Source organism: Pseudochaenichthys georgianus, chromosome 8 (genome assembly GCF_902827115.2).
Source record: "Pseudochaenichthys georgianus chromosome 8, fPseGeo1.2, whole genome shotgun sequence".
In the NCBI taxonomy this organism is placed as follows: Eukaryota; Metazoa; Chordata; class Actinopteri; order Perciformes; family Channichthyidae; genus Pseudochaenichthys; species Pseudochaenichthys georgianus.
The window spans coordinates 32,583,072-32,606,893 of record NC_047510.2 but is presented as its reverse complement, the minus strand read 5'-3'; the positions used below and the strand labels follow the sequence as shown (position 1 = coordinate 32,606,893).

The 23,822-nt window shown below is 43.5% G+C and overlaps 2 protein-coding genes and 1 non-coding gene across 3 annotated transcripts; 2 read left to right on the top strand and 1 right to left on the bottom strand.

The window, feature by feature from the left end:
• The first annotated feature begins 694 nt into the window (after positions 1-694).
• On the top strand, positions 695-18,896 carry fam234b (family with sequence similarity 234 member B). The gene is made up of 13 exons (XM_034089348.2): positions 695-774; positions 3,334-3,888; positions 6,734-6,847; positions 7,466-7,633; positions 9,234-9,349; positions 9,431-9,581; positions 10,431-10,572; positions 10,949-11,173; positions 11,470-11,548; positions 11,690-11,857; positions 12,509-12,629; positions 12,982-13,199; positions 18,259-18,896. Exons 1-13 carry the CDS (start codon positions 738-740, stop codon positions 18,259-18,261), a joined length of 2,097 nt encoding a protein of 698 aa, XP_033945239.1. The 5' UTR covers positions 695-737; the 3' UTR covers positions 18,262-18,896.
• LOC117451792 (U12 minor spliceosomal RNA) lies at positions 1,986-2,139 on the top strand. Its single transcript, XR_004552711.1, has one exon. It is a non-coding gene; the product is annotated as a U12 minor spliceosomal RNA (small nuclear RNA).
• A 1,932-nt stretch (positions 18,897-20,828) lies between the features above and the next one.
• Positions 20,829-23,563, bottom strand: ndufa6 (NADH:ubiquinone oxidoreductase subunit A6). The gene is made up of 3 exons (XM_034089593.2): positions 23,393-23,563; positions 22,519-22,634; positions 20,829-21,044 (listed from the first exon to the last, which is right to left on the bottom strand). The coding sequence occupies exons 1-3, from the start codon at positions 23,529-23,531 to the stop codon at positions 20,913-20,915; spliced, it is 387 nt and encodes a 128-aa protein (XP_033945484.1). The 5' UTR covers positions 23,532-23,563; the 3' UTR covers positions 20,829-20,912.
• Between the last annotated feature and the right edge of the window lie 259 nt (positions 23,564-23,822).

Genomic DNA, 23,822 nt, shown 5'->3' with positions numbered 1-23,822 from the left:
TGGGAAAACAACAACATAACATACCACTTAGTTGATCCACGATAACAGCACCATGATGCAGGGTAGCCTTCGTAACTTTTTTTTTTTTAAAGAAACAAAGTGTTGTATACTTGAAAATCACATCCTTGAGCAGAGGCATTGCTTTTGCCAGATGGTTTTCTAATGATACCTGAATATGTTCTATTAGGTTTCACAGAAATAGCCCTAAAATAGGCTAATTTCGTTGTAATAGTTTAGTTAGTTTTGTTTTATCAGATAATACAATCACTTATTCCTATGGGTTAAATGCAGACAACACATTTCACTGTTTGTGCTGTGTAAGAAAAAGATGGTACAAACAAATAAACAGTCCCTCCATTCTTAGTACTGCCCTCTTTCATAAGGTAAACTACCATTAAAACATGTTCTGTATATTGTCAGGACTGCAAAATATGGAAGACTAAAAATACTTTTGTGTATAAGTTATATGTGTAGTTTAGATACAGATTTTCCTCAATATCATCTCCTGGAATTACATCTGCATATTGCTTCGTTTTTTATATCACATTTGCTGTATTGTAAACAACAAACAAACACAAATATTTGAAAAAAAAGCATGGCAAAATAAACAAAAACAAAAAACTCCATGTCCCATGATGCAGCGGGGCAGCTCTAACCTGCTGCGCGGTGTTTCTATTCAGTTGATTATCACCGACCGCTGCCTCTCGTCGCTGCCTCACGGATCCGTTAGAGGAGAAATGGCTGCAGCACTGTCCCGTGCCCTCAAATTACCCGGTAAGATGCTCTGTGTGTATTCTAAATGACCGGAAAAACATTTAAAAACAGACATTAGCGAAACATTTCCTGAAACATGTCTCAGTCAGGAAGACTGGGTGTTTATGTCTGCTCAAAAAACATTGATTCATTTGAAGCACTGATTTGTCTGCACTGCACGCATTTTTAATGAAATAAACCGAGATGAATGCACATGTTTTCGCACATGATGTCATTCAAGATGTGTGTGTTGACATCTCTCATTCAAACCGTCACTGCTGGGTTCTGACCATAGGTTCTGACCAGGTTCTGACTCTTAGCCTAGCTGCTAGCTGATGTTGAACTAAACACACCGAGCTGCTGCTGGAAGGCTAAACAAGCAATGAATGCTAACAAAAACTACACGTGACGTCATGAAGAAACGGTGTATATATACCATACTAACATTGGCACGTCGCAAGTAGCGATGTGAATTAGCACTAGTGTTTTTATAGTGGTATTTTTTATAGTATTTTTCCAAATTATTATTGGTACTGGCTGCTTTTTCACTCCTTTTTTATTATGGTTTTATTTTAAACACGGGAGTGTACTTTTGTGTAATACTTTGTTATTTCAATGTTATTTACTCCAAAATAAGGTAAACATTATAAGATGTATAAGAAGCCTAGTTGTAGTAGTGAATTGTTTTTAGTGTCCTATATTACAGGTTTTCAAATTACACATTTCTAGTTTAAGTTCCTATGTTTTTATATACATATTTTATTCTAAAAGGTAGAATCTGTCACAAATCACAATTTCCCCATTGGATAAGTAAAGTATTCGGATTGTAATTCTGATACGCCAAAACATATTAAGATATAAATAAAATACTCTTTTTAATTCTGTTCAATATTGAATAGAATTCCTCCACTCATCTTATTTTAATCTTTTAGCTGCACTATCCCTTTTGCTATAAATGTCCCCACTGTAGGACAAATGAGACAAAAAGGACATATGAAAAACATTAAGTGTATATATTGGAACTAGTGATGTGAATTAGCTCCAGGGTTTTCATAGTGCTATTGTAAGAGACCACTGCAGCATTATCAGTTTCTCTGGTTTTACTATTTATAGGCATGTGTTTGAGTAAAATGAACATTTAAAAACAAAGAATTCTATAAACAACTGGTTGACACCGTGACCCAGAAGACCCGGGCTTTGTCTGTAGTGCTGTCTTTGACCAGGTACTACTTATGCCTTAAACTGATGAGTAAGGAAAATAACGACGCGGGGTGACGCCCGTGTCCTCGTAAACATAACGAGAAGTATTTTTGAAGGGGAAAAGGTCTGCTTACTGAGGTGACTCGCCTACTTTGTGAGATGCCTCGTAGGTCTAGGACCTTCCCTGTCTCCTAAACTGTAAAAAGTAAACAACAACAATCTACAGGAAACTTGAGACCCCGACATAAAATGTGTATGCCAGCTTTGTTTTTCACACTAACTTACCTAAATGTGACATATATGAGTATAACATGGATACAGGTAACAGTATGTATGGAAGTAGCCCCTGTAATACACCTATGGGAAAACAACAACAGAAAGTACCACCTAGTTGGTCCACCATAACAGCACCACGATGCCTTCACAACTTCTTTTTGACTCACCTACTTTGTGAGAGTAGGACCTTCCCCGATCCCTAAAATATGAACAAATCGAACAATTTTAATTTCAAGGGAAGTAAAATGGTATTCCTAGTGTAAATGTTTGAGTACCGGCATTGGACACTAAGACCTTACCTACAGAGGAGGAAAACTATTAGTAGCCACAGTTAAGGGATCACAACCTATTCTTAAGTGTTTTTAAGATCGCCCTCAGCATCCTCTGTAAGAGGACTCGTCTCTAATGCATCAGTATATGGATTAATGGGATCTATTATTGAGACCATATTTGTGTATCAACATTATTTTTGTATTACTTTTTTACGCTGCTATGGACAATCTTGCACTAATGTACATTCCCAAAGATATTGAAGTGACTGTTATTTTGTATATATTGATTGCTGTGTTTTTATCTTAAAGGTGGGATAGTTAAGTTTGAGAAACCGGCTCGAGATACACTTGTTGTTATGTTCCATGGAATGCTCTTAACATCCCGATAGCAATGAATATCTGAAGTGCTTTGACAAAGAATCCATAAAAAAAGTACTGTAAAAAGCACGACCAATCATCTGAGCCGGCCCGGCTAAAGTAACTGGATGGCCTACCTGCCTGTCAGACTTCCATCGGGGCACAAACTTATCTCGTGCCCTCATTGGTCATGTGCGCGTTCGTGTGTGTTGGGGGCGGGCTCTGTGAGGAAGTGGCAGGTTTCTTCCGGCTGTGTATTTTCAAATTCTAGCGCAGTCGAGCTGGTTCCTCCAAAATTACCTACCCCACCTTTAATTTGTGCATATGTATAAATGTGTCTGTTGATATAGGATATACATATTTTATACATATTTGTATTTGGGGTTGTGGGAAACGGTATTTCGATCTCTCGTCTGTGCACACAAACTGAAAGACTGACATTAAAGTTGACGTTGACTCTGACGTGTCTGTGCAGGGAAGAAGGGCTCGGAGCTGGGGGAGTACGACCCTCTGACCCAGGCCGACAGCGAGGACGAGAGCGAGGAGGATGACCTCGTCCTCAACTACCCCCGAAACGGGCTGGGCAGGGACGGCTGCCTCGGCTCGGGACCCTCCAAGCTGCGGGGGGGCCGATCGGGAAGACTCGTGGGGGCCGAAGATGAGGCTCAAGAGGACGAAGAGGAGGAGTACGACGACGACGAGTGGAGAGAACGACTGCCCAGCAAATCCAGGCCGGACAAAGAAGAAATGAAAGGCATGCAGTACTGGACCCACAGAGACCCGGGGAGGGACAGGTCGGGGGAGGACAGAGGGGGGCCCGGGACGTTAGGGGGGGCTGGGACTGGGGTTCACAGTACCGAGGCGGAGGAGAAGAGGATGAGGATGAAGACTGCTATCCGAAGTGCGTTCTTCCTGGTGCCCTTGGTCTGCGCGGCGCTGCTCGTGCTGCTCTGTGCGTTCCTGATCCCCTGTAGGAAGGGAGATCTGGGGAAGAGGCCGACGTGGGAGAGAGCGCTGGGAGACGCCGGAGGTAAGGATGATAGTCAGCCATGTTTTATTGCCTAAATCAGGGGTGTCCAAACAACGGCCCTCAGCCAATTAAAAAAGTATGTGTCCCTCTTGTCCTGTCTCTTACATGAAAACAGATATCACGAGTAATCATGTGCTCATAAGCCCACTTTTCACATTCAGTTGAAAACGTTTTCTAACAAATGTAAGTTGATAAGAAAACAGCCCATAACTTGTTTCATAACAAGCTTGAAATAAATCCTTCCTATTTCCTCTTATGTTAACCAACCTGCTGCTTCTGTTGTAAGGAAAGAGCTGCTCACCACGTAATTGAAACCCTCTGGAGAGCTGGGATTTAGGCTGATTCAGCATCGTTACCTACATTTCATTGATTTTGCTAACTTATAACTAAGGATGCTCCGATCGCCAATTTTGGGGCCGATGGCCGGAATCAGTATCGGCCAACCGATCGCCGATCCGATCGAGTGGGCATCAGAAGTGCTGGGCTCCACATGTACCAGCCATTGTTAACCAATCAGAAGTGGCCCATGATAGAAGGGGATAGACAGATTGATCCAATCACCTGTCAAGTATCTTTGAAAGTGCCTGCCCTTTTCAAATGGCTTCCAAAGGAGCTTTAGATGGTCAGGTTAGTAATGCTCCATCACATGTTTTACATCTATTGCAAGGTGAATCTTAAACTGAAGCTTGACTTTAGAGCACATGTGTCAAACTCACGGCCCGGGGGCCAAATCAGGCCCGTGGTGGATTTAATTTCGGCCCGCAGGATAATTTCTAATTCCTATTAGATCTGGCCCGCCGGTATATTGCACACACACCTTCCCTCCATCCTGAGGGTCTCCTCCGCTCAGAGCCTGAGCCCGAACATTGATGACCTTGCTATGGGGATCTTCCATTTAAAGTGATGTGTAAAGCTCAGCTAATGGGGCTCATTCTCTGGCGCTTCCACAAACAACAACCAACATAATTATTACATTCAAATTAAGTTCATTATTCAAGTTTACATTCACTTGGGAGAACAACACGGGAGACATGAGCGGAAGCCTCTCTGTTCCTCTCCCCCTCTCTCTCTCTCCTGACAGCCTGTCAGTATCGTCTCATGCAGCTCACTGATCCAGTAATGAGTGGCCCGACACTGAAGACTAAATATATCAGGGTTCTTACGGTCATTAAAAACCTGGAAAGGTCATGGAAATTCAAAAAGCTAATTCCAGGCCCTGGAAAAGTTTTGGAAAACTCACGGAAATGTAACTAAAGTTGCATCAAATATAATTTCTATTTTATCTAATCGCCGACATAGTATGTCTGATTTAGAAGTTGAAAAAAAAACTAGGAGAAAATAATCGGACATCGGAGATTTTGTGCGCCACAATACTAATATATATTTGATAAAGTACATATTATTATAATAATAAGAATACATGTTATTTATATAGCGCTTTTCCTGGTGTTCAAAGCGGATACATTATGAACATTAAATTCCAAAACTGTGATGGGAATATCTATTTTTGGCCATTCCATTAAAATACCTGTAAAAGTAAGATGCCTCATTACATATCCAATATTGTCATGCAATGATTGTCATATGTAATTGTAAATAATACTATAATGATAATAAATACTGTATCGTATAGTAGTGAAACGTAAAATGGCATTTAACTGACGAGGTGTTTTGCTGGTGAGAGATTTGAGTTGCTTTAGCGTGTAGGAGCTAGTAAGCTACTATTGGATTTGTTTTAGATAGGCACCGCTGAGAGTCATTTTTTGGTCATGGAAAATTAGGTAAAGGTCATGGAGAAGTCATGGAAAATCATTTGTAAAAAAGTGTATGACCCTGATATATGTATAACTAGTTTATCTAGTTCCAGAGGTAGATAAACTAGCTAAGTGTGTCAGGTCTAACTCTTAGTGTGTGTTTCGCTCACCGGTCCGTCACAGCGGGCGGAGCGGCAGGATTTCTGCTTCACACACACACCGCTATTTTACTGTCTTTATCAGACACCTTAAAATACTGCCAGACCGTGAAGCCATTTTGATGAGCTTGTTCGGCGGCCGATCGACTTCGGAGCATCCTTACTTATAACTGAACTTATGAGGCGATACACCTCTCGTGAGTGGCCCAGCCCTTCTGTATGTGGCCCCCCCTGATCCAAATGCTTTTCTCTGTAATCTGAGGCTACACATACTGGCCCTACACCAGTTCTTAAAAACTTAAGGGAAACAAATCAAAGCTTAGAAAGTGACAATAGATCCGGGTCATAGTAAGTGCTCAAGCCTCTCTGTCTGGGACCTTCTGTCAATCCGGCTGTTTCTCATTCCACACATCCTCAGTGAATCCTGTTCCTGTGTGTCAAGTACTGCGAGTCCTTGAGATTGGGGGAGATGGGAAGTCCTTCCAAGCTTCTTGAATTGTAGGGTTAACCGTGCAAAGAGACATCAGGTTGTTACCAAGAGACCAGATGCTTAGCAACTGTACAATCTGTGGTCCTTGCTCACATGTAGGAAAGGTGGAGGGGCCTTTCTCATATCGGTGTGCAGAACCCCTTTGTCTCAAAGCCATGCCAACGCTCACTTCATAAAGACTTACTGGGAGTCTCTGTGGCGAGACACCACGGACCCAACCATTCATTAGTAAACTGTAATTACACAGGGCATCAGTCTCCCCACCACATGTTCTGTTTCAGCTAAGAGCACCGTGGAGTGAAGACAAACACAACCTAGACAGGACTGTGTCTTCAAAGACCACATCAGTGATTATGACTCTTATGATTCACACATGAGTTCCTATTGTTCGTGGTTTAAGCTTCAGTCAACCAGTGGCTTCACTTTGTTGTGTCTCTCTCTAGGTGTAACTCCGCCGGCGCTGGCGTTATGGGATGTTGACGGGGATTCAGTGGCCGACGTGTTTCTGGGAGTTACTGAATGGACCAATGAGACGCATCCAATGCAAGGAAACAAAGGTATGTCACCTATCTTCTTTCCCCTTCTTTGTCCTTCTGTTTCAGAATGTTCCCAAGAGGGGTGTAGTCCTAAAGCATGAATATTACTTAGCATGTTAGCACGTCCTGGTCCCTTCTCCAGCAGTCTTTGGTAAGAGGCCTGAATAAGATCTATGGTTAACACAAGCTTCATATATTTTCTGGTTTTGTTCGACAACATAAAATATTTCCGTAAATCCCTTCCATCTTCTCCCGCTTATCCGTGGGCGGGTCGCGGAGGAAGCAGTTCCAGCAGAGAGCCCCAAACTATCCGTAAATACCCAACCGGTGAATATCTCTTAACTTCTCTGTTTAAAAACCAGCGGTTGCTAGCAAGTGGCGTGATGAGACTCCCAAGCCTCATCACGCCAACATTAGCCACCTTTAGCTTAGCGGTGGTGATGTAGTTCCTTTACAGCCTAACGCTAGCTTTGTACTTCTGGCCATTTACGCTTCGAAACTCGTGAAGCGGTGTTAATATGTGGAGATGCTCCCGCTGGGTCTCATCCAGTTGTTTCCCACAGACCCAGCTGTTTGTCGAGGGAGACCTTTTGACGCTACTTCCAGGTGTGCTTTAATGATGTTCCTTCTTCCGTCCAGTCTACCGCGCGGTGGCCCTGTCTGCGGTCACCGGTCAGACGTTGTGGACGAAGGAGATGCGTGAGTGTGTGATGTACATCCAGTGTGGGCTGCAGTACAGCAGCCAGCCGGGCCCCGTGGTGCTGCTCATCGGGAAGTCCATCATCATGGCCGTCAACGGCACCACAGGTGAGAGACCGGCAAGATACAACATGTCTGGTTCAAGGTCACAGCAGGGGAAGAAGTGCTCCATTAAGAGAGGCGATCCATCCCCAGTTACTCAAACATTTTAGTTTTCTCTTTTCGGTAGTAATGTTTTATTTGATTTGTTGGTAGTGTGTTACCCTTTTTGTTTTTGTCTGCGATGCTGTCGACTGGCAGCTTCAGACTTTTCTCAGGAATTGTCAATCCTCTTGTACGCCATGTGGAGGTTTCGGGTACCTACCTACTAGGGCTGTGCAATTAATTGTATTTTAATCGCGATTACGATTATGGCTTGCCACGATTATGAAAACAGCATAATTGACAAAATACGATTATATTGCTGGGTGCGCTTTCGCCCCTCCCTAAAAGCCCACTCGGCCACGTGGGAGTGACATGTGTTGTGAGTGTTCAGCGCGAGCGAAGATGTCAGAACAAGAGCAGCAACTCGTTAAAAAGAAGGGTAAAACTATTTCCACTAAGTACTTTGCCATTACATTTCACATCGCTAAAGATATGTGCCCAGTTAGCACTGTTAGCAACTAGGGCTTTAAGCAACTTGTCAACACGTTGGACAAGCGTTACGCGATGCCGTCTCGGTATTATTTCAGCAGGTCTGCGCTGCCTGCACTATATGACAAATGCCGTGGGGAAGTTGAGAGAGATGTGGCTTCAGCTGACTACTTTGCGACCACAACGGACCTATGGTCTAGCCCAGGGGTGCGCAACCAGTCGATCGCGAGATGTGTCTAAAAATAGAACAACAATATTCTGTTTTATCGTTAATGTCCTGTAACATAATCTTCCTGTGCCAGAATAATGCACTTGAACGCATCAACGCTTTGTGATTGGCCAGCGTCACCCCATGTGTCGGGGCGTGGCTGAGGGTCTTCAGTACAGGTGGCTTGTCACCTGCCTGCGCTCATCTCTGAAACCAGACCATGTCAACAGGCTGGTGTTTCTGGCAAACAATCTTTAAGAGATGACGTGAGCAGCCCTACCAGCATTTGCCACGGTGGCCTAAACATTTTTATTTGATCTTAAATTGTAGTTCAACATTTATTTCCTGTTACTTCTGGACCATGACGGTTGGCCAGCCTTCAACGTTTAACTGAGTGGAATATGTTGAATATGTTTTACCAACATGTTGGCTATATGTTAAGGAGTGTTCAGCAGGTTGTGACAGTGCACTGCATCATATTTGATTTAATTTATTTTGGTCTAATTTATTTTTATTTATCATATTAATAATATATGTTTAGTATGGTTTTGGAAGTGCGCTCCAACATATTTGTTGATCTTGTTTATTGGTAAAATATTATTTGTTTTAAAGTTCAATAAATGGTCAATGAATAATCGTCAAAATAATCGTGATATCAATTATTGACCCAAATAATCGTGATTATGATTTTTGCCATAATCGCACAGCCCTACTACCTACTGCATATGGTGTCTGTCTTTGCCTCTCGATGGAGCACCTGTAGAAGCTCAGGATCCCTAAAAGAAAAATTCAAAATAAAGTATTTAAAAACTTGATAGGTGTTATCCATCGTGTTTAAAACAGGTCTGATTTCCTTTCTCCCCCCAGGGAATCAGCTGTGGTTCGTCCTGCTGAAGAACATCGAGTCCCAGGCGGTTTTACTCCCAGACCTGCAGGGCGACTCCGTCCCAGACCTGCTCATCGCCACCCTGCCTGCAGACGAGGTTCCTCTCCCTCTCTGAGTGATTAGGAGCTTCACACATCATGTTTCCACAGCTTCAGTGTTCTGCTCTTCTCACTCCCAGGCTCTGGACCTGTCCCTGACGCTGATCTCCGGGCTGTCGGGGGCCACGCTCGGGCATCCCGTGCCTTTCAACGTCACCGGACAAGGGAAGCTGATTGGTCCTCTGCTGCATGAGACCCAACAGGGGGCTTACTACATCCTCTTTGGACTAGGTAAAGGAATCCACTAGGGAGGAAGTATCTCTCTAGGCCGCCCTGGAGGTTAGCATCTCAAGGGCTCCCTCCGCAAAAGGCCAATGGGAGCGTTGTAGTTGAAACGCAATGGCTAGCAGTAAAAAGCTAACGTTATCCACATGACTTCACTTCACCAGCGCTAAGCTAAAGGCGGCTAGTGATGGGCGTGATGACGTTTTATCGTCTCATCTAGACACTTGTTAACAACCGCTGTTTTTAAATTCAGCAGTGGGGTATTTACTGACGTATTTTAGAACAAACCGTGAACCCTTCTTCAGCGTGTGCGAACCACAGACCTTATTTCAGGCTTCCACCCAGAAGAACATTCAAATCCTAATGTCTGGGTTAAGGACTCACTCCTACACCACTCTTGTGTTCAGGCTGTCGTTGGTATTATGAGGGAATTGATTTATGTAATCTACATTACAAATTAAAGGTGGGGTAGGTAATTCACTTCAGAAACACTTGTTATATTCCATGGAATGCTCTTAACATCCCGATAGCAATGAATACGTTAAATGCTTTGACAATACATAAAAAAATTCAGCTGTGGAAGCCGTGGCGCTGTAAAAAGCACGACCAATCATCTGCCTCAGCCCGGCTAAAGTAACTGGATGGCCTACCTGCCTGTCAGCCTTCCATCTCGTGCCCTCATTGGTCATGTGCACGTTCGTGTGTGTTGGAGGAGGGGCTCTGTGAGGAAGTCTGAATGAAGGGCCGATTTGTTTCGGTTGTGTATTTTCAAATTCTAGCGCACTCGAGCTGGTTTCTCCATTCTTACCCCGCCTTTAAATACTGAAGATTTTTGTCAATGTCTTTTTCCCTCAGGCAATGTGGAGGCCATCTCTCTGCGTGATGTCTATATGAAAGCCACTGGGAAGATGCCTCTGACTCAGGCTCTCAGCAGGAGGGATCCAGAGTGGGAGGCTCTGAGGAAAACCAACTCCTCGTCCTTCATACACATTTACAGGTACGCACATGGATCTTAGTCACTTGGACTTTGGGACTTAGTGAATCAAAAATATATTGGTAGCGTTTTTTAAGTTGTGGTAAAAATATTGATCTAATGTCAAACTATTTTCTAGATTTAAGGGGAAACATTTAGTTCAATTTCCTAGGTTTTAGGAGTATCATTTACATAGACTTTATTTTCCATTTTGTGATTATTTGGGATGTGTTTTTTATTGATATTTGAATATATTTATTATCTTCACATAACAAAATGCTTTGTGGTTTAAGACAATGGAACAGTTTCCTAGGTTGCATACGCAGCGATTAAAAAGATATATAACACAATTTACAACTGATATTACAGTAATCCCTATATTCTGTGTCCTTCTCCACAGAGGATCTGAGCCGGTGGAGTTCTTGCTCCCTCTGGTGGCCGGTTTTGGGAACAGCCACAACAGCCTGGACCCGGTGTCCAACCTGAACTCCAGCCGGAGCGACTGGGCGCTGGTGTCCGGCAAACTGTCCGGCAAACTGTTCGGCAAACTGTCCAGCAAACTGTCCGTGCTCCGGCAGAAGGACATCAAGAAAGAGTGGACCTTCAACTCGGATCCCATTCACAGGTGAAGCCCCGACACTCGTCACGACTGAGCATACAGAGATACATCCGTCTTCATTTATGGGGCGTGAAAAGATTGACAATCCATGTTTAAATGTGTTCGATGTAAATGTAAAAGAACATGAATACCAAAAAGAAAATGAAAATGGAAAAGTAGTAAAAAGGTGTGAATAGTGTAGAAGGTGCTGGAATAAAAACGAAGTAAAAAAAAAATATCTATCATATGTTTAAACGACTGAAACCACTGTGTTTCGCTATTTTGTGAAATGATCCTAAAATGTATCTCTCCGCCTGTCGCAGCCAACCCGCCCCGGGGTACTTCAACAGCGATGGCGTCCTGGATCTTTTCATCACGCATGCAACAAATGGCACCATGACGGTAAAACAACCACACCATTCATTCGTACTTTAAGACGTGCTGCTGTCAAACTGCTCTTGTTTGGAAATATGAAGTTGAGAGGAGAAAATAACATTAAGACATCTCACTGACCTCTTTGTTGTCTCTTATTGTTGTTACTAGGCGCTGGTTGTTGACGGGGACACCGGGCGTCTCCTCTGGTCGGCAGAGTTCGTCTGTCCTCGTCTAGTTTTGGAAACTTCTGCAATCTCCACCTCAACCGGCCAATCGGCTTTCCTCTTCTGGGCCAGCGATCCAATCAGACCTCTGAAAAATGGGACCAAGATAACCGTGAGTCTGCCAGAAAATGCTAACTTATTTCTGGGGACTCATTCCTGTCGTTTATTTAGTTCAACCCAATAACGAAACACTCACTGTCAGGGAGTCATTCGCCCGGCATGTCCTCCTTCGCCCTCTGACGCCGATGCCCGGCCTACGGCAGCCGCTATCTCCTTAAGGAGGGGCGGCCCTAGCATGTTGTTGTTACCAGTTTGTGAGCGGGCAACTCTCGGTCAGAGATAGTTCTTGCTGTGGGACACCTGGAACACTTCCTTCTCGGGGTGTGGATGACCTCGAGCCATAAGCGACAACAGATGTGATTCAGTGTCCTCAGCTGTTTAGTCTCTCTATTGAAGAATGTTGATTATTACACTCTCTAGTTAAAACCTGGAGCTACAGGAGGGCTCTGCAGAATTGATTGTGGCATCTCTACCGTGTGGTCAACTCGTGGCCCGGGACATGTCGTGTGAATTCTCCGGCCGAAGCTCCAAATAAACCGTCAGTGTTTGCCATCAAAGCTCCAGCTCTCCGCGTGTCTCTCTGAGTCCTGACTCCATCAGATCTCCAGCTCTCCTCGTGTCTCTCCTCGTGTCTCTCCTCGTGTCTCTGAGTCCTGTCTCCTATTGCTTCCCCCTCACTCACCTGTCCCCTCTGGTCGTGCAGGTGTCTCCAGGTGTAGCTACAGCCGAGCCGCTCATCAGAAAACTCTTCCTGTTGCATCCTGCATATCCCACCATCCTGCTGGAGCTCACCAGCACCACGGACACCGCGGTCACCTCCGCAGGTGAGCGTTCAAGTCTTTAAAGGGACAGTTCACCCCAAAACGTGGTGCTATTTATCAATATTACATTTTGGTGTGAGTTGTCAAGGTCCAAGGCTAGTTTATTTGTATAGCACATGTTAAGGTACAGAGACAATTCAAAGTGCTTCACATAGACATTTATCACATCATGATTCAAAACAAAGATAATTCATACAAGCGATAAAATACTCAAAGTGCAATGACGAGGCGCGGTTAAAGGATAGCTTTTTTCATCATAATCGTCATCAATAACTCAAACGACCAAGCAGCTGAAAACGATGCCAACATAGTGTTCAAGTTAAAGACGCGTCCTACTTCTTATGTTCTCCTGCAGTGAGCTACCAGGAGCGGCAGAAGGACGCCTCCTACATCACGGTCTCCTCCCGACCCACGCCCGACTCAGAGCCCGGCGCCCGGATAGTGAAGAGCATGAGCCTCCGAGCGGCCATCACTACAGGACGCACGATCAGACTGGAGCAGAGCAGCAAGCCCGTGAAACCCAGCGCCTTCGAGATCAACAAGTTCTTCAGGGGGTTGACCTTCAAGCGCCAGGTGAGGAGGACACGCGTGTGAGAGGCCGCAGATTGTTAGAGTAATGTGTAATGGAGGGGTGCAGGTCGGACACGAGTGAGCATTAAACCCTTTGAGCTTCTTGTTCGAAGCTTGAAATACGGTCTGTGGTTAAAACAAAGGTCATGGACATTATGATTATCAGAGAATTTAATCCTATGATGTTATTTAACGTATTCCTTTATTTTTATTTATTCTACTATTTCAACAATTAGATTAGGTAGCTCTCCCGTTAGTCATCAAGTTGCAGGATAAAGAAGAAGAAAGATAATTCCATAATTAAATACCCACACAGGTAAACAACATTCTACATAGTTACATACATACCTACACTTATACATACATACATACATACATACATACATACATACATACATACATACATACATATACCCATTTCCAGGGTGAAAATACAGTGATAAAGTAAAATAATAGTCCATGTTCAGATAACAAGACAGTTTCATTTTTCATCCTCTATATAGAAATAATTATAAAACGGACAAGTCAAATGAAGCAATCTGATTGGTTCTTACCCGTGATATAATGAGCGTATACCACGGTTAGAATTGTACAAGTCAGTATCCCTCCGTGTCTGAGAAAAGCTACGTCCGTTACATTACGTCCGTTACGAAACTAACTAACTAACAAAGCTTAAGGTGGAAACATGTAAGGGGTAATGTGCAGCAAGGACTTATTGACCGTTGTTACGGACGCTCACATCTGCAGAAAGAAGTCCGGTCGATTTAACTGTTGGGCTGAAAAGCAAAAGCGGATAAGTAACGGGGCAGAAACCCTCCTTTCTACGCAGCGGTCAAACGGCGACACATATTCAGCGTGCAGTTCCTTTGGCATCAGAACTAGATACTTCCCAAGGTATACTTCCGATGTCTGTAATCAAAAAGCTCCTCAAGAACGCTATCGAAGCACTTCCTACCGTTGCTACGTTAGTTCAAACGGTAACAACGGACTATTTTTGATCTGCCTGTCGGGCCGAACCACGCCCTTAACTGTGATATGATGACCGCATACCACGGCCTGTCGTGAGCTATTGCTCAAATATAAATAATAATATTCTGTAAGCCTTGCATGTCGAGAGACCTCAGCCATGTGACCTGATCCTGGGTCTATTGATCGGCTCATGGGTCAGGTATCTCGTGACGAAGCGTGTACTCGTTGTAGCTGTATAAAAGCTCTCTCTTCAGTTCGAGTAGTTGCACTCGGCTGTGGAGACATTGCTCGACATGTTGTTTGCCTCTTTTGCACAAGATTACAGACTCAGAAGGACATCTCTGTGGCGAGTTCATTTCAAGGCTTTCCACCAGCTGAGCTTACAACATGTTCACATTTTGTTCTACAACATAAAATACCTCACTAAACACCCCACTGGTGGATGTCTAAAGTTTTTACATGTCTTAAAAGCGGCAGTTGCTAACAAGTGTATAAAAGAGGCGACTAAACGCCATCACCCCGAACATTAGCCACCTTTAGCTTAGCGGTGGCGACCTGAAGTCATGTGACCAGGATGTAGTTACAGCGTTAGCTTTTGACTCCCGGAGCTTCAGAAATCATTAACGTGGTGGAGATGGTTCTGCTGAACTGATATTCCTCAAAAAGACGAGAGTCCTTGAGACGCTTACTTAAAGTCCCCTATTATACTGTTTTTCATCAATATATTACATGTCTCTGATTGGCTGAAACACCAAACAGATCATTGCAGCATTACCCATAATCCCCTCTGTTTCAGCCCTGTTTAAAAAGTGCTGATTCTCTGGGTGTTTCTCAATGTCGAGGAAGGATGCTCCAGAGCCACTATTTCAAGCATACTACGCCATCGAGGACTGTTCCAATGTCCAGCATACTTGGAATTCTACCGAGGCCGGCGTACTTCGTAGCGAGATATTTCGAGGCTGCACGTGTGTATCCTCCGCGGTCTTAAAATATCCCACAATTTCCAAATCTTTGGCGGAAATCGCGCTCCATTAAAGGCGGGGCCTCTCATATGACGCACACCTGTTAGCCTGTTCCACCATTCTTCGTTTTCCGAGGCTAGGAAGGATTCTTGCCTTGCGCTTCTGAAGCAAGTGACTCGGAAGACATGTGCTACCAAGCAAGCGCCCTCGACATTGAGAAACACCCTCTGTCTGTTACTTTAGATGAAAATAAGGAGCCCCTCCCCCACGCCCCTCTGAGAGACATTTGGTTACAAAGAACTCAATGGAGCTCTAGAGGAGATCCAGGTGCTAGGGGGGGGGGGGTTACCTTGGTTGCTGATTGGTTAATGGTTACTCAAGCCAACACATCGTTATGACATCATAACGTGGCCAAAATGGAGGGGACACATGTTGATGTAGAAGAGACACATGTTGATGTAGAAGAGACATGAAGAAGAGGGGACACATGTTGATGTAGAAGAGACATGAGGAAGAGGGGACACATGGTGATGTAGAAGAGACATGAAGAAGAGGGGACACATGTTGATGTAGAAGAGACATGAGGAAGAGGGGACACATGGTGATGTAGAAGAGACATGAAGAAGAGGGGACACATGTTGATGTAGAAGAAACATGAAGAAGAGGGGACACGTGTTGATGTAGAAGAGACATGAAGAAGAGGGGACACATGTTGATGTAGAAGAGACATGAAGAAGAGGGGACACATGTTGATGTAGAAGAGACATGAGGAAGAGGGGACACATGGTGATGTAGAAGAGACATGGAGAAGAGGGGACACATGTTGATGTAGAAGAGACATGAAGAAGAGGGGACACATGTTGATGTAGAAGAGACATGAGGAAGAGGGGACACATGTTGATGTAGAAGAGACATGAGGAAGAGGGGACACATGTTGATGTAGAAGAGACATGAAGAAGAGGGGACACATGTTGATGTAGAAGAGACATGAAGAAGAGAGGACACATGTTGATGTAGAAGAGACATGGAGAAGAGGGGACACATGTTGATGTAGAAGAGACATGAAGAAGAGGGGACACATGTTGATGTAGAAGAGACATGAAGAAGAGGGGACACATGTTGATGTAGAAGAGACATGAATGTAGAAGAGACATGAAGAAGAGGGGACACATGTTGATGTAGAAGAGACATGAGGAAGAGGGGACACATGTTGATGTAGAAGAGACATGAAGAAGAGGGGACACATGTTGATGTAGAAGAGACATAAAGAAGAGGGGACACATGTTGATGTAGAAGAGACATAAAGAAGAGGGGACACATGTTGATGTAGAAGAGACATGAAGAAGAGGGGACACATGTTGATGTAGAAGAGACATGAGGAAGAGGGGACACATGTTGATGTAGAAGAGACATGAAGAAGAGGGGACACATGTTGATGTAGAAGAGACATAAAGAAGAGGGGACACATGTTGATGTAGAAGAGACATGAAGAAGAGGGGACACATGTTGATGTAGAAGAGACATGAAGAAGAGGGGACACATGTTGATGTAGAAGAGACATGAGGAAGAGGGGACACATGTTGATGTAGAAGAGACATGAAGAAGAGGGGACACATGTTGATGTAGAAGAGACATGGAGAAGAGGGGACACATGTTGATGTAGAAGAGACATGGAGAAGAGGGGACACATGTTGATGTAGAAGAGACATGAAGAAGAGGGGACACATGTTGATGTAGAAGAGACATGAAGAAGAGGGGACACATGTTGATGTAGAAGAGACATGGAGAAGAGGGGACACATGTTGATGTAGAAGAGACATGGAGAAGAGGGGACACATGTTGATGTAGAAGAGACATGGAAAAGAGGGGACACATGTTGATGTAGAAGAGACATGGAGAAGAGGGGACACATGTTGATGTAGAAGAGACATGAAGAAGAGGGGACACATGTTGATGTAGAAGAGACATGAGGAAGAGGGGACACATGTTGATGTAGAAGAGACATGAGAAGAGGGGACACATGTTGATGTAGAAGAGACATGAAGAAGAGGGGACACATGTTGATGTAGAAGAGACATGAGGAAGAGGGGACACATGTTGATGTAGAGAGACATGAAGAAGAGGGGACACATGTTGATGTAGAAGAGACATGAAGAAGAGGGGACACATGTTGATGTAGAAGAGACATGAGGAAGAGGGGACACATGTTGATGTAGAGGAGACATGAAGAAGAGGGGACACATGTTGATGTAGAAGAGACATGAGGAAGAGGGGACACATGTTGATGTAGAAGAGACATGGAGAAGAGGGGACACATGTTGATGTAGAAGAGACATGAAGAAGAGGGGACACATGTTGATGTAGAAGAGACATGAAGAAGAGGGGACACATGTTGATGTAGAAGAGACATAAAGAAGAGGGGACACATGTTGATATAGAAGAGACATGAAGAAGAGGGGACACATGTTGATGTAGAAGAGACATGAGGAAGAGGGGACACATGTTGATGTAGAAGAGACATGAAGAAGAGGGGACACATGTTGATGTAGAAGAGACATGAGAAGAGGGGACACATGTTGATGTAGAAGAGACATGAAGAAGAGGGGACACATGTTGATGTAGAAGAGACATGAGAAGAGGGGACACATGTTGATGTAGAAGAGACATGAAGAAGAGGGGACACATGTTGATGTAGAAGAGACATGAAGAAGAGGGGACACATGTTGATGTAGAAGAGACATGAAGAAGAGGGGACACATGTTGATGTAGAAGAGACATGGAGAAGAGGGGACACATGTTGATGTAGAAGAGACATGGAGAAGAGGAGACACATGGTGATGTAGAAGAGACATGGAAAAGAGGAGACACATGCTGATGTAGAAGAGACATGAGAAGAGGGGACACATGTTGATGTAGAAGAGACATGAAGAAGAGGGGACACATGTTGATGTAGAAGAGACATGAAGAAGAGGGGACACATGTTGATGTAGAAGAGACATGAAGAAGAGGGGACACATGTTGATGTAGAAGAGACATGAGAAGAGGATCTTGCACAATAGGTGACCTCTAAAGAGACATCGTCCCTGCACCTCTAATGCCCAATGAAACGTCTCGTGTGTTGCTTTGTTTAGTGATGGAGAGCTGCCTCTCGAGGAAATCACGTTCGGCTGGAAGAGACGTTTGTTGAGGGTTCTGCAATAAAGAGACACTGAGGATCCACCTGGAGCTGTACATACATCCCGTTTGGTTCACGAAGTATACATTTATTTTACGGTACCTGAGATTTCCTTTCTGCATAAAATGTGTTGGTACTATTGTTTGTATTGTGTTGGTACAAAGACGTGTATTTAAGTTATGGGAGGTCCTTAATATTTAATTGAATGTTTCTCCGATTGCTTTGATGGTGAAGCTCAATAATCCTGATGGAAGAACATGTCCATGTGTTTACAGTTTGCAGCTCTCCCATGCTTCTCCCAAGGCCCTTTTCTCATTCAGTTGCTCATGCTTTGTGTCATATCAAAGCCACTAATATTCTTCTGACTGCTCATCGCGTTAGCATTATAGGGTGACTGTAAATATTGAATGCTGTACAGTATTTATTGCATTGCTTTAACATGTGTATTGTTTCATTTGATGCTCTGTTGTGAGATTTTGTATGGTTATATAATCAACCATTTGTTTTATTTCTCTGAATATGTGGCTGCTAAAGGTTATGGCATTTCAATGTAATCTGCAACTTCACATATCGCAAGAGAAATAATGAAAACCAGTTCTGACTGCATCGTGTGTCCTTTCTTTCACCGTCTCAATGTTGTTGTATTTGAATCGGGCTGATTGATTATCTATTCCCAATACTGCACGAACGCTCTTAAAGGTGGGGTAGGTAAGTTTGGAGAAACCAGCTTGAGTGCGCTAGAATTTGGAAATACACAGCCGGAAAAAATCCGCCACTTCCTCACAGAGCTCCTCCTCCAACACACACGAACGCGCACATGACCAATGAGGGCACGAGATAAGTTTGTGCACAGATGGAAGGCTGACAGGCAGGTAGGCCATCCAGTTATTTTAGCCGGGCCGGCTCAGATGATTGGTCGTGCTTTTGACAGTAGGCCTACTACGACTTCCACAGAGGTTATGGCTAGAAAGGATCCGTCTTGTGTACATATGACGTCACGTTCTCGTTGTAACTCTCGTTGTAATCGGCGCGGCTCGAAACACATCTGCAGCAGTAACATGCAACATACACATTAATGCAGCAGCAATATTAATAGGGAAACATCAGACATAATAGTAAAACACTGAAAGGGAACATTTTAGTGCACCCGGAGCTATCTTGGGACGTTGACTTGCCTGTGAATAAAAAATAAACCATAATGTTGGTGATCTAGTGTTGCCATTCTTCTTTGAACAGCAAGACCGCTAACACCCCATGTCAACAATCACACTCCCTATAATTGACATTAATAGATGGTTTATTTGCTGTGGCCCACTGATGTTAAACGATCGTCACTGAAAGGCTGCCTGCCAAAAGTAAACATTCAGACACGTGACTTGCAAAGTCTCGCGAGAGTTTAGCCCTAACCTTCCACAGGTGACGTTTTTTTATGGATATTTTGTCAAAGCACTTAAGATATTCATTGCTATCGGGATGTTAAGAGCATTCCATGGAATACAACAAAGTGTATCTCGAGCCGGTCTCAAACTTACCTACCCCACCTTTAAGTTCAGAGTTCTTGGTTAAGAGATGACCTTTCTTCGTAAAACTGCGGTGCATACCACGCCATATTAGTACAATTTCCAGGTTTAGAGAAACGTTCTCATTTGTCTTCAGGTAATGATGTGTTTCCACTAACACTCGGACGGGTCTATGAGCAGAAACTTGCCCTTCAGAACTTCCTTCTACTGCAATTTAAAAGTTGCATCCATCTGTGCTGAATTTCTGCTTTTGACCCCTGAGCGTATCCTACTGTATTAACATTCACTACTCTAGTGTCTTCTTAAAGAGAATAAGACATTTAAACAGCACATGTTCAGTGGACTTAACTAAGTTAGTGGTGCTTGATCACAAATTAAACACAACCCTCACAATAAAACGTGTAATAGCTACGTTGGTCCACAGGGCAAAACGTAGCTATTACACAAATAACCCTCTCAAGATGTGACATGGATATGTTTTGTTTCCTATTCATTTCTAATGAGCAGTGTCCAAGTCACGTGATCGCAAACTTTCCTAGCGTGAAAAAAACAAACCGTTGTAAACACCTGATTTATTTTGAGTGGAAAATCCTAAATTGTTGATAGTTTGGCCGTTAAAATGCTTTTTGATTACATTTCTAGCGAGAAGTGTATATTGTACTTTATGTCCAGTGGATGAGTAGGATCCATAGTTTGATAGATATTACGAAGATTATTTGAGCTCCATGTTTTTTTTTACAAAATATTGTATCGTCACGTCTCGAGAGGGTTATTTGTGAATATACTACGCTTTGCCCTGTGGACCAACGTAGCCATGACACGTTTCTTTGTGAGACTGGGTCATAAACACTCCTTTAAATGAACCACCAATCAAAGAATAACCCAAATGGAAATCTAAATAAGTCCCAAAACACTCAGTTTTCGTTTGAGATGCAAACAGCAACACCCTTTTAGTTTTTCACGTCCCTTTAAGATACACTTCAGAACAAAAGACACAACAGGTGTGTGGGTTTGTAAGTGTGTATTTACAATAAAGGGGAATATCTGTCACAGAGGACGAAGCAAAGCCGGGTCAGAGGTCAGCAGAGGGTCATGGGTTGTGTCCGCTGTAGAACTTGGACAGGAAGTCCTTGGGACGAGGCTCTTCGCTCTCGTTGAAGAATCGCATGATGTGGGTCTTCTGCTTCCAGACGTGGATCGTCTCCTGGAGCTCCATCTTCCCCTGGAGAGGAAGTAGCATACACACATTTGTTTGTTCAGTTGTGGTGGGAAAGTCTTCAACACTGAGATGAGGAACTGGTCAGCCGATGAAATAGGGCTTGGAAAAACTTGATAATTCAAAACTGAAGAGTATATTCTTTGCATCAAGGCTATGTTTAACAGACGGCCTGTTCACACCAATTTGTCTGCGCATGTTTGTTGTGCAGCTAATCAACTGTGTGCAGATGTAATAGAATGACACATTTGTGTTTAAATCGGCAAAATGTGGGCTATTTACGGTAGCCGAGTACTGTTGCTAGGGTACATGCAGGAGACACACAATGACGCGTTCAAGCTCTGTTCATTAGCAGAACAAATAAAGTCTTGGGCAAAGGTACATTAAACCATGATGTGTTTTGAATGTATCTTGTAATTTAGGCTTCCGAAAACTGTAATAGATTCAGGTGTTTTAAAGAGAATTTTCCAAAGCAATAAATATACTTGTATGTTGTAGGGGTCGCCCGATAATCCGCATTTGACCGATTATCGGTCTTTTTTTTATCAAATTGCCGATAAAACGTTGGCTCTGATGCGGCCGTTTCTCTGGCTGCAGTCACCACTCTGTGTACCCGAGCAATGTCCCGCCCACAGCGCTATCTGATAGGCTATTACTGAAGACTTTCCGGGCGGGAGCCAGAGAGGCGGGACCTTCTCAGATTACAGGCAGGTGCGAAAGAACGCAGACACAGACTGAAGCAAGCAGCAGCGCTGAGCGGCAGAGCCATACATGTGTTAAACCGAAGTTCAATAAACATCCCTATCCCCTATGCTGAAGTTGCAAAAACAGCACGATCTTATGATCCAATTTTATCAGTTTCACAGTTACACAGGGACGCAGGAAGTCAGTCAGAGTTGGGGGTGCGTGCAGCGTCTCGCAGCGGAGTAACTGTGGGGGGGGGGAGGGGGGATATTGGGATGTTATACTAGATAGACAGATATAATAAATCAAGCATTATTGTTAGTTAAGCATGTCAGCCTGCAGCCCCACTTCTTGTCTCTCTCTAACTCATTGCAGATGGCTGCACTAAAGAAAATGGCACAGAGAGGAAACCAGTTGTAAGATGTTTAAAAGTTAATTAAACATAATATATGCTTAAATGCATTTCAAAGAAGTTGTGTTGGAGTTTGTGTTATTCTACATTTTGACACCAAGATTTTCTGATTTTACTGCAAATGTATATCGGTTCCAAATATCGGTTATCGGTCTCCTTGATGACTAATAATCGGTATCGGCCTTGAAAAAGCCATATCGGTCGATCCCTAGTATGTTGTGATATAATTACATTTAGGATCACATTTACAAAGTACATTTTCAGGCCAAAAAGAAGTTTGTTAGTCTGGAGTCTAACTTAATGTAATGTGGTACTTAAATGCACTAAATAGGTATCGTTTTAAAAGAAAATATGATTGTATGGTATTTAAGGAGCCGTCTTCACCTTGATGACCAACATGTCGATCACTCGGGGGTCGTTGACGTGCTTGTTTTTGTCGAACATCTCCCTCACTTTGTCTCTGCCCGTACGCACGTTGATGTCCAGCTGAAACAGAGCCACTGCAGAGAGACAAACTATAAGTCACCGTTTCCCACCACAGCAACCTGCTCCAGGAACGCATTTGTGATGATATATTTTACAACTCTTATGCCAGGGTGAGTGCCTCTGTACAGATCAAATGTGTACGTGTTATTTATGAAATGCAACAGTGCTACTGCAATGTCTTTTAAATGAAGCATCGTTAATGGGATTTTTATAAAATGCACACGTGTTATTAGTATCAAAGCTGAGTTGGCACACAATGTAACCCAGCTCACTTGTTGGTCTTGTGTATTAACTGGATCTAAATGTTGACCGTTTACACAATATGCTATTAACAACTATCAACAGGAAACACACATTTCAAAATGACCTTTTTTTAAGAGCTGTTTTAGATACAATCCAAAGTAAGATGTCATATTTATAGTAAAAGCCATATGCTGTAGATTAAAGTAAGGACCTTAGCTTGTTGAATATTAAAAACCAATATCAGTGTAGTACTTCCAACATGTATAACCTATGCCCATGGTGGAATTAATATCGGAAGGAGTACATATTGCATGGTATGGACTCTTATATTTCATGGCTACTCATTATTCAATTAGCTTAAGTGATACCACGAACGTGTATGTTAAATATAGAAGAAGCAAAGTGTATTGTTATGATTGTGTTGCTGTTAGCTAGCGGCTAACGTACAGCTGAAGCTCCACATAGACACGACCTTGACGCCGGTTCTGTTCAGTTTATATCATGTTACCCTCCACACAGAGCCACATACCGGTGCTGGGGATCTCCCGGTACCAGGCCCGGTACAGCTCGCGGACCCTCCGTTTCGCCTCGCCCAGGTCCCGGCTGAAAATGGGTTTGACAACTTTAGAAGCTCCAGCGGCAGCTCGGGTCGCTGCTGTCGACGCCATGACTGCTGTCGTCACTGGACTTCCGGTTCTTCTTCTTCGTCTTCTTCTGTCGCGCCACCTGGTGGACTGGCTGGTTTGAGGGCTACAGCAGGGGTGTCCAAACATACAGAAAAATATACGAAGGGCTGGGCCACTCACTAGAGGTATATCGCCTAAATTGGAAAAATCAATCCAATGTAAGTAAATTATTCTTGACACTTGAAAATGCTTTAAAGGTCCCATGCCATGGCCATTTCTACTGATCATAATTCCATTGTTGAGGTATAGGCTAATAAAATAAATGTATATTGT

Coding starts and splice junctions, on each gene's coding strand:
- fam234b (XM_034089348.2), top strand. CDS start 738: ATGGCTGCAGCACTGTCCCGTGCCCTCAAATTACCCG. Junction 6,848..7,465: donor TCCAATGCAAGGAAACAAAG/GTATGTCACCTA, acceptor TCTTCCGTCCAG/TCTACCGCGCGGTGGCCCTG. Junction 11,858..12,508: donor AAAATGGGACCAAGATAACC/GTGAGTCTGCCA, acceptor CTGGTCGTGCAG/GTGTCTCCAGGTGTAGCTAC.
- ndufa6 (XM_034089593.2), bottom strand. CDS start 23,531: ATGGCGTCGACAGCAGCGACCCGAGCTGCCGCTGGAGCTTCTAAAGTT. Junction 22,635..23,392: donor CCGGGAGATCCCCAGCACCG/GTATGTGGCTCT, acceptor GTCTCTCTGCAG/TGGCTCTGTTTCAGCTGGAC. Junction 21,045..22,518: donor TCGACATGTTGGTCATCAAG/GTGAAGACGGCT, acceptor CTTCCTCTCCAG/GGGAAGATGGAGCTCCAGGA.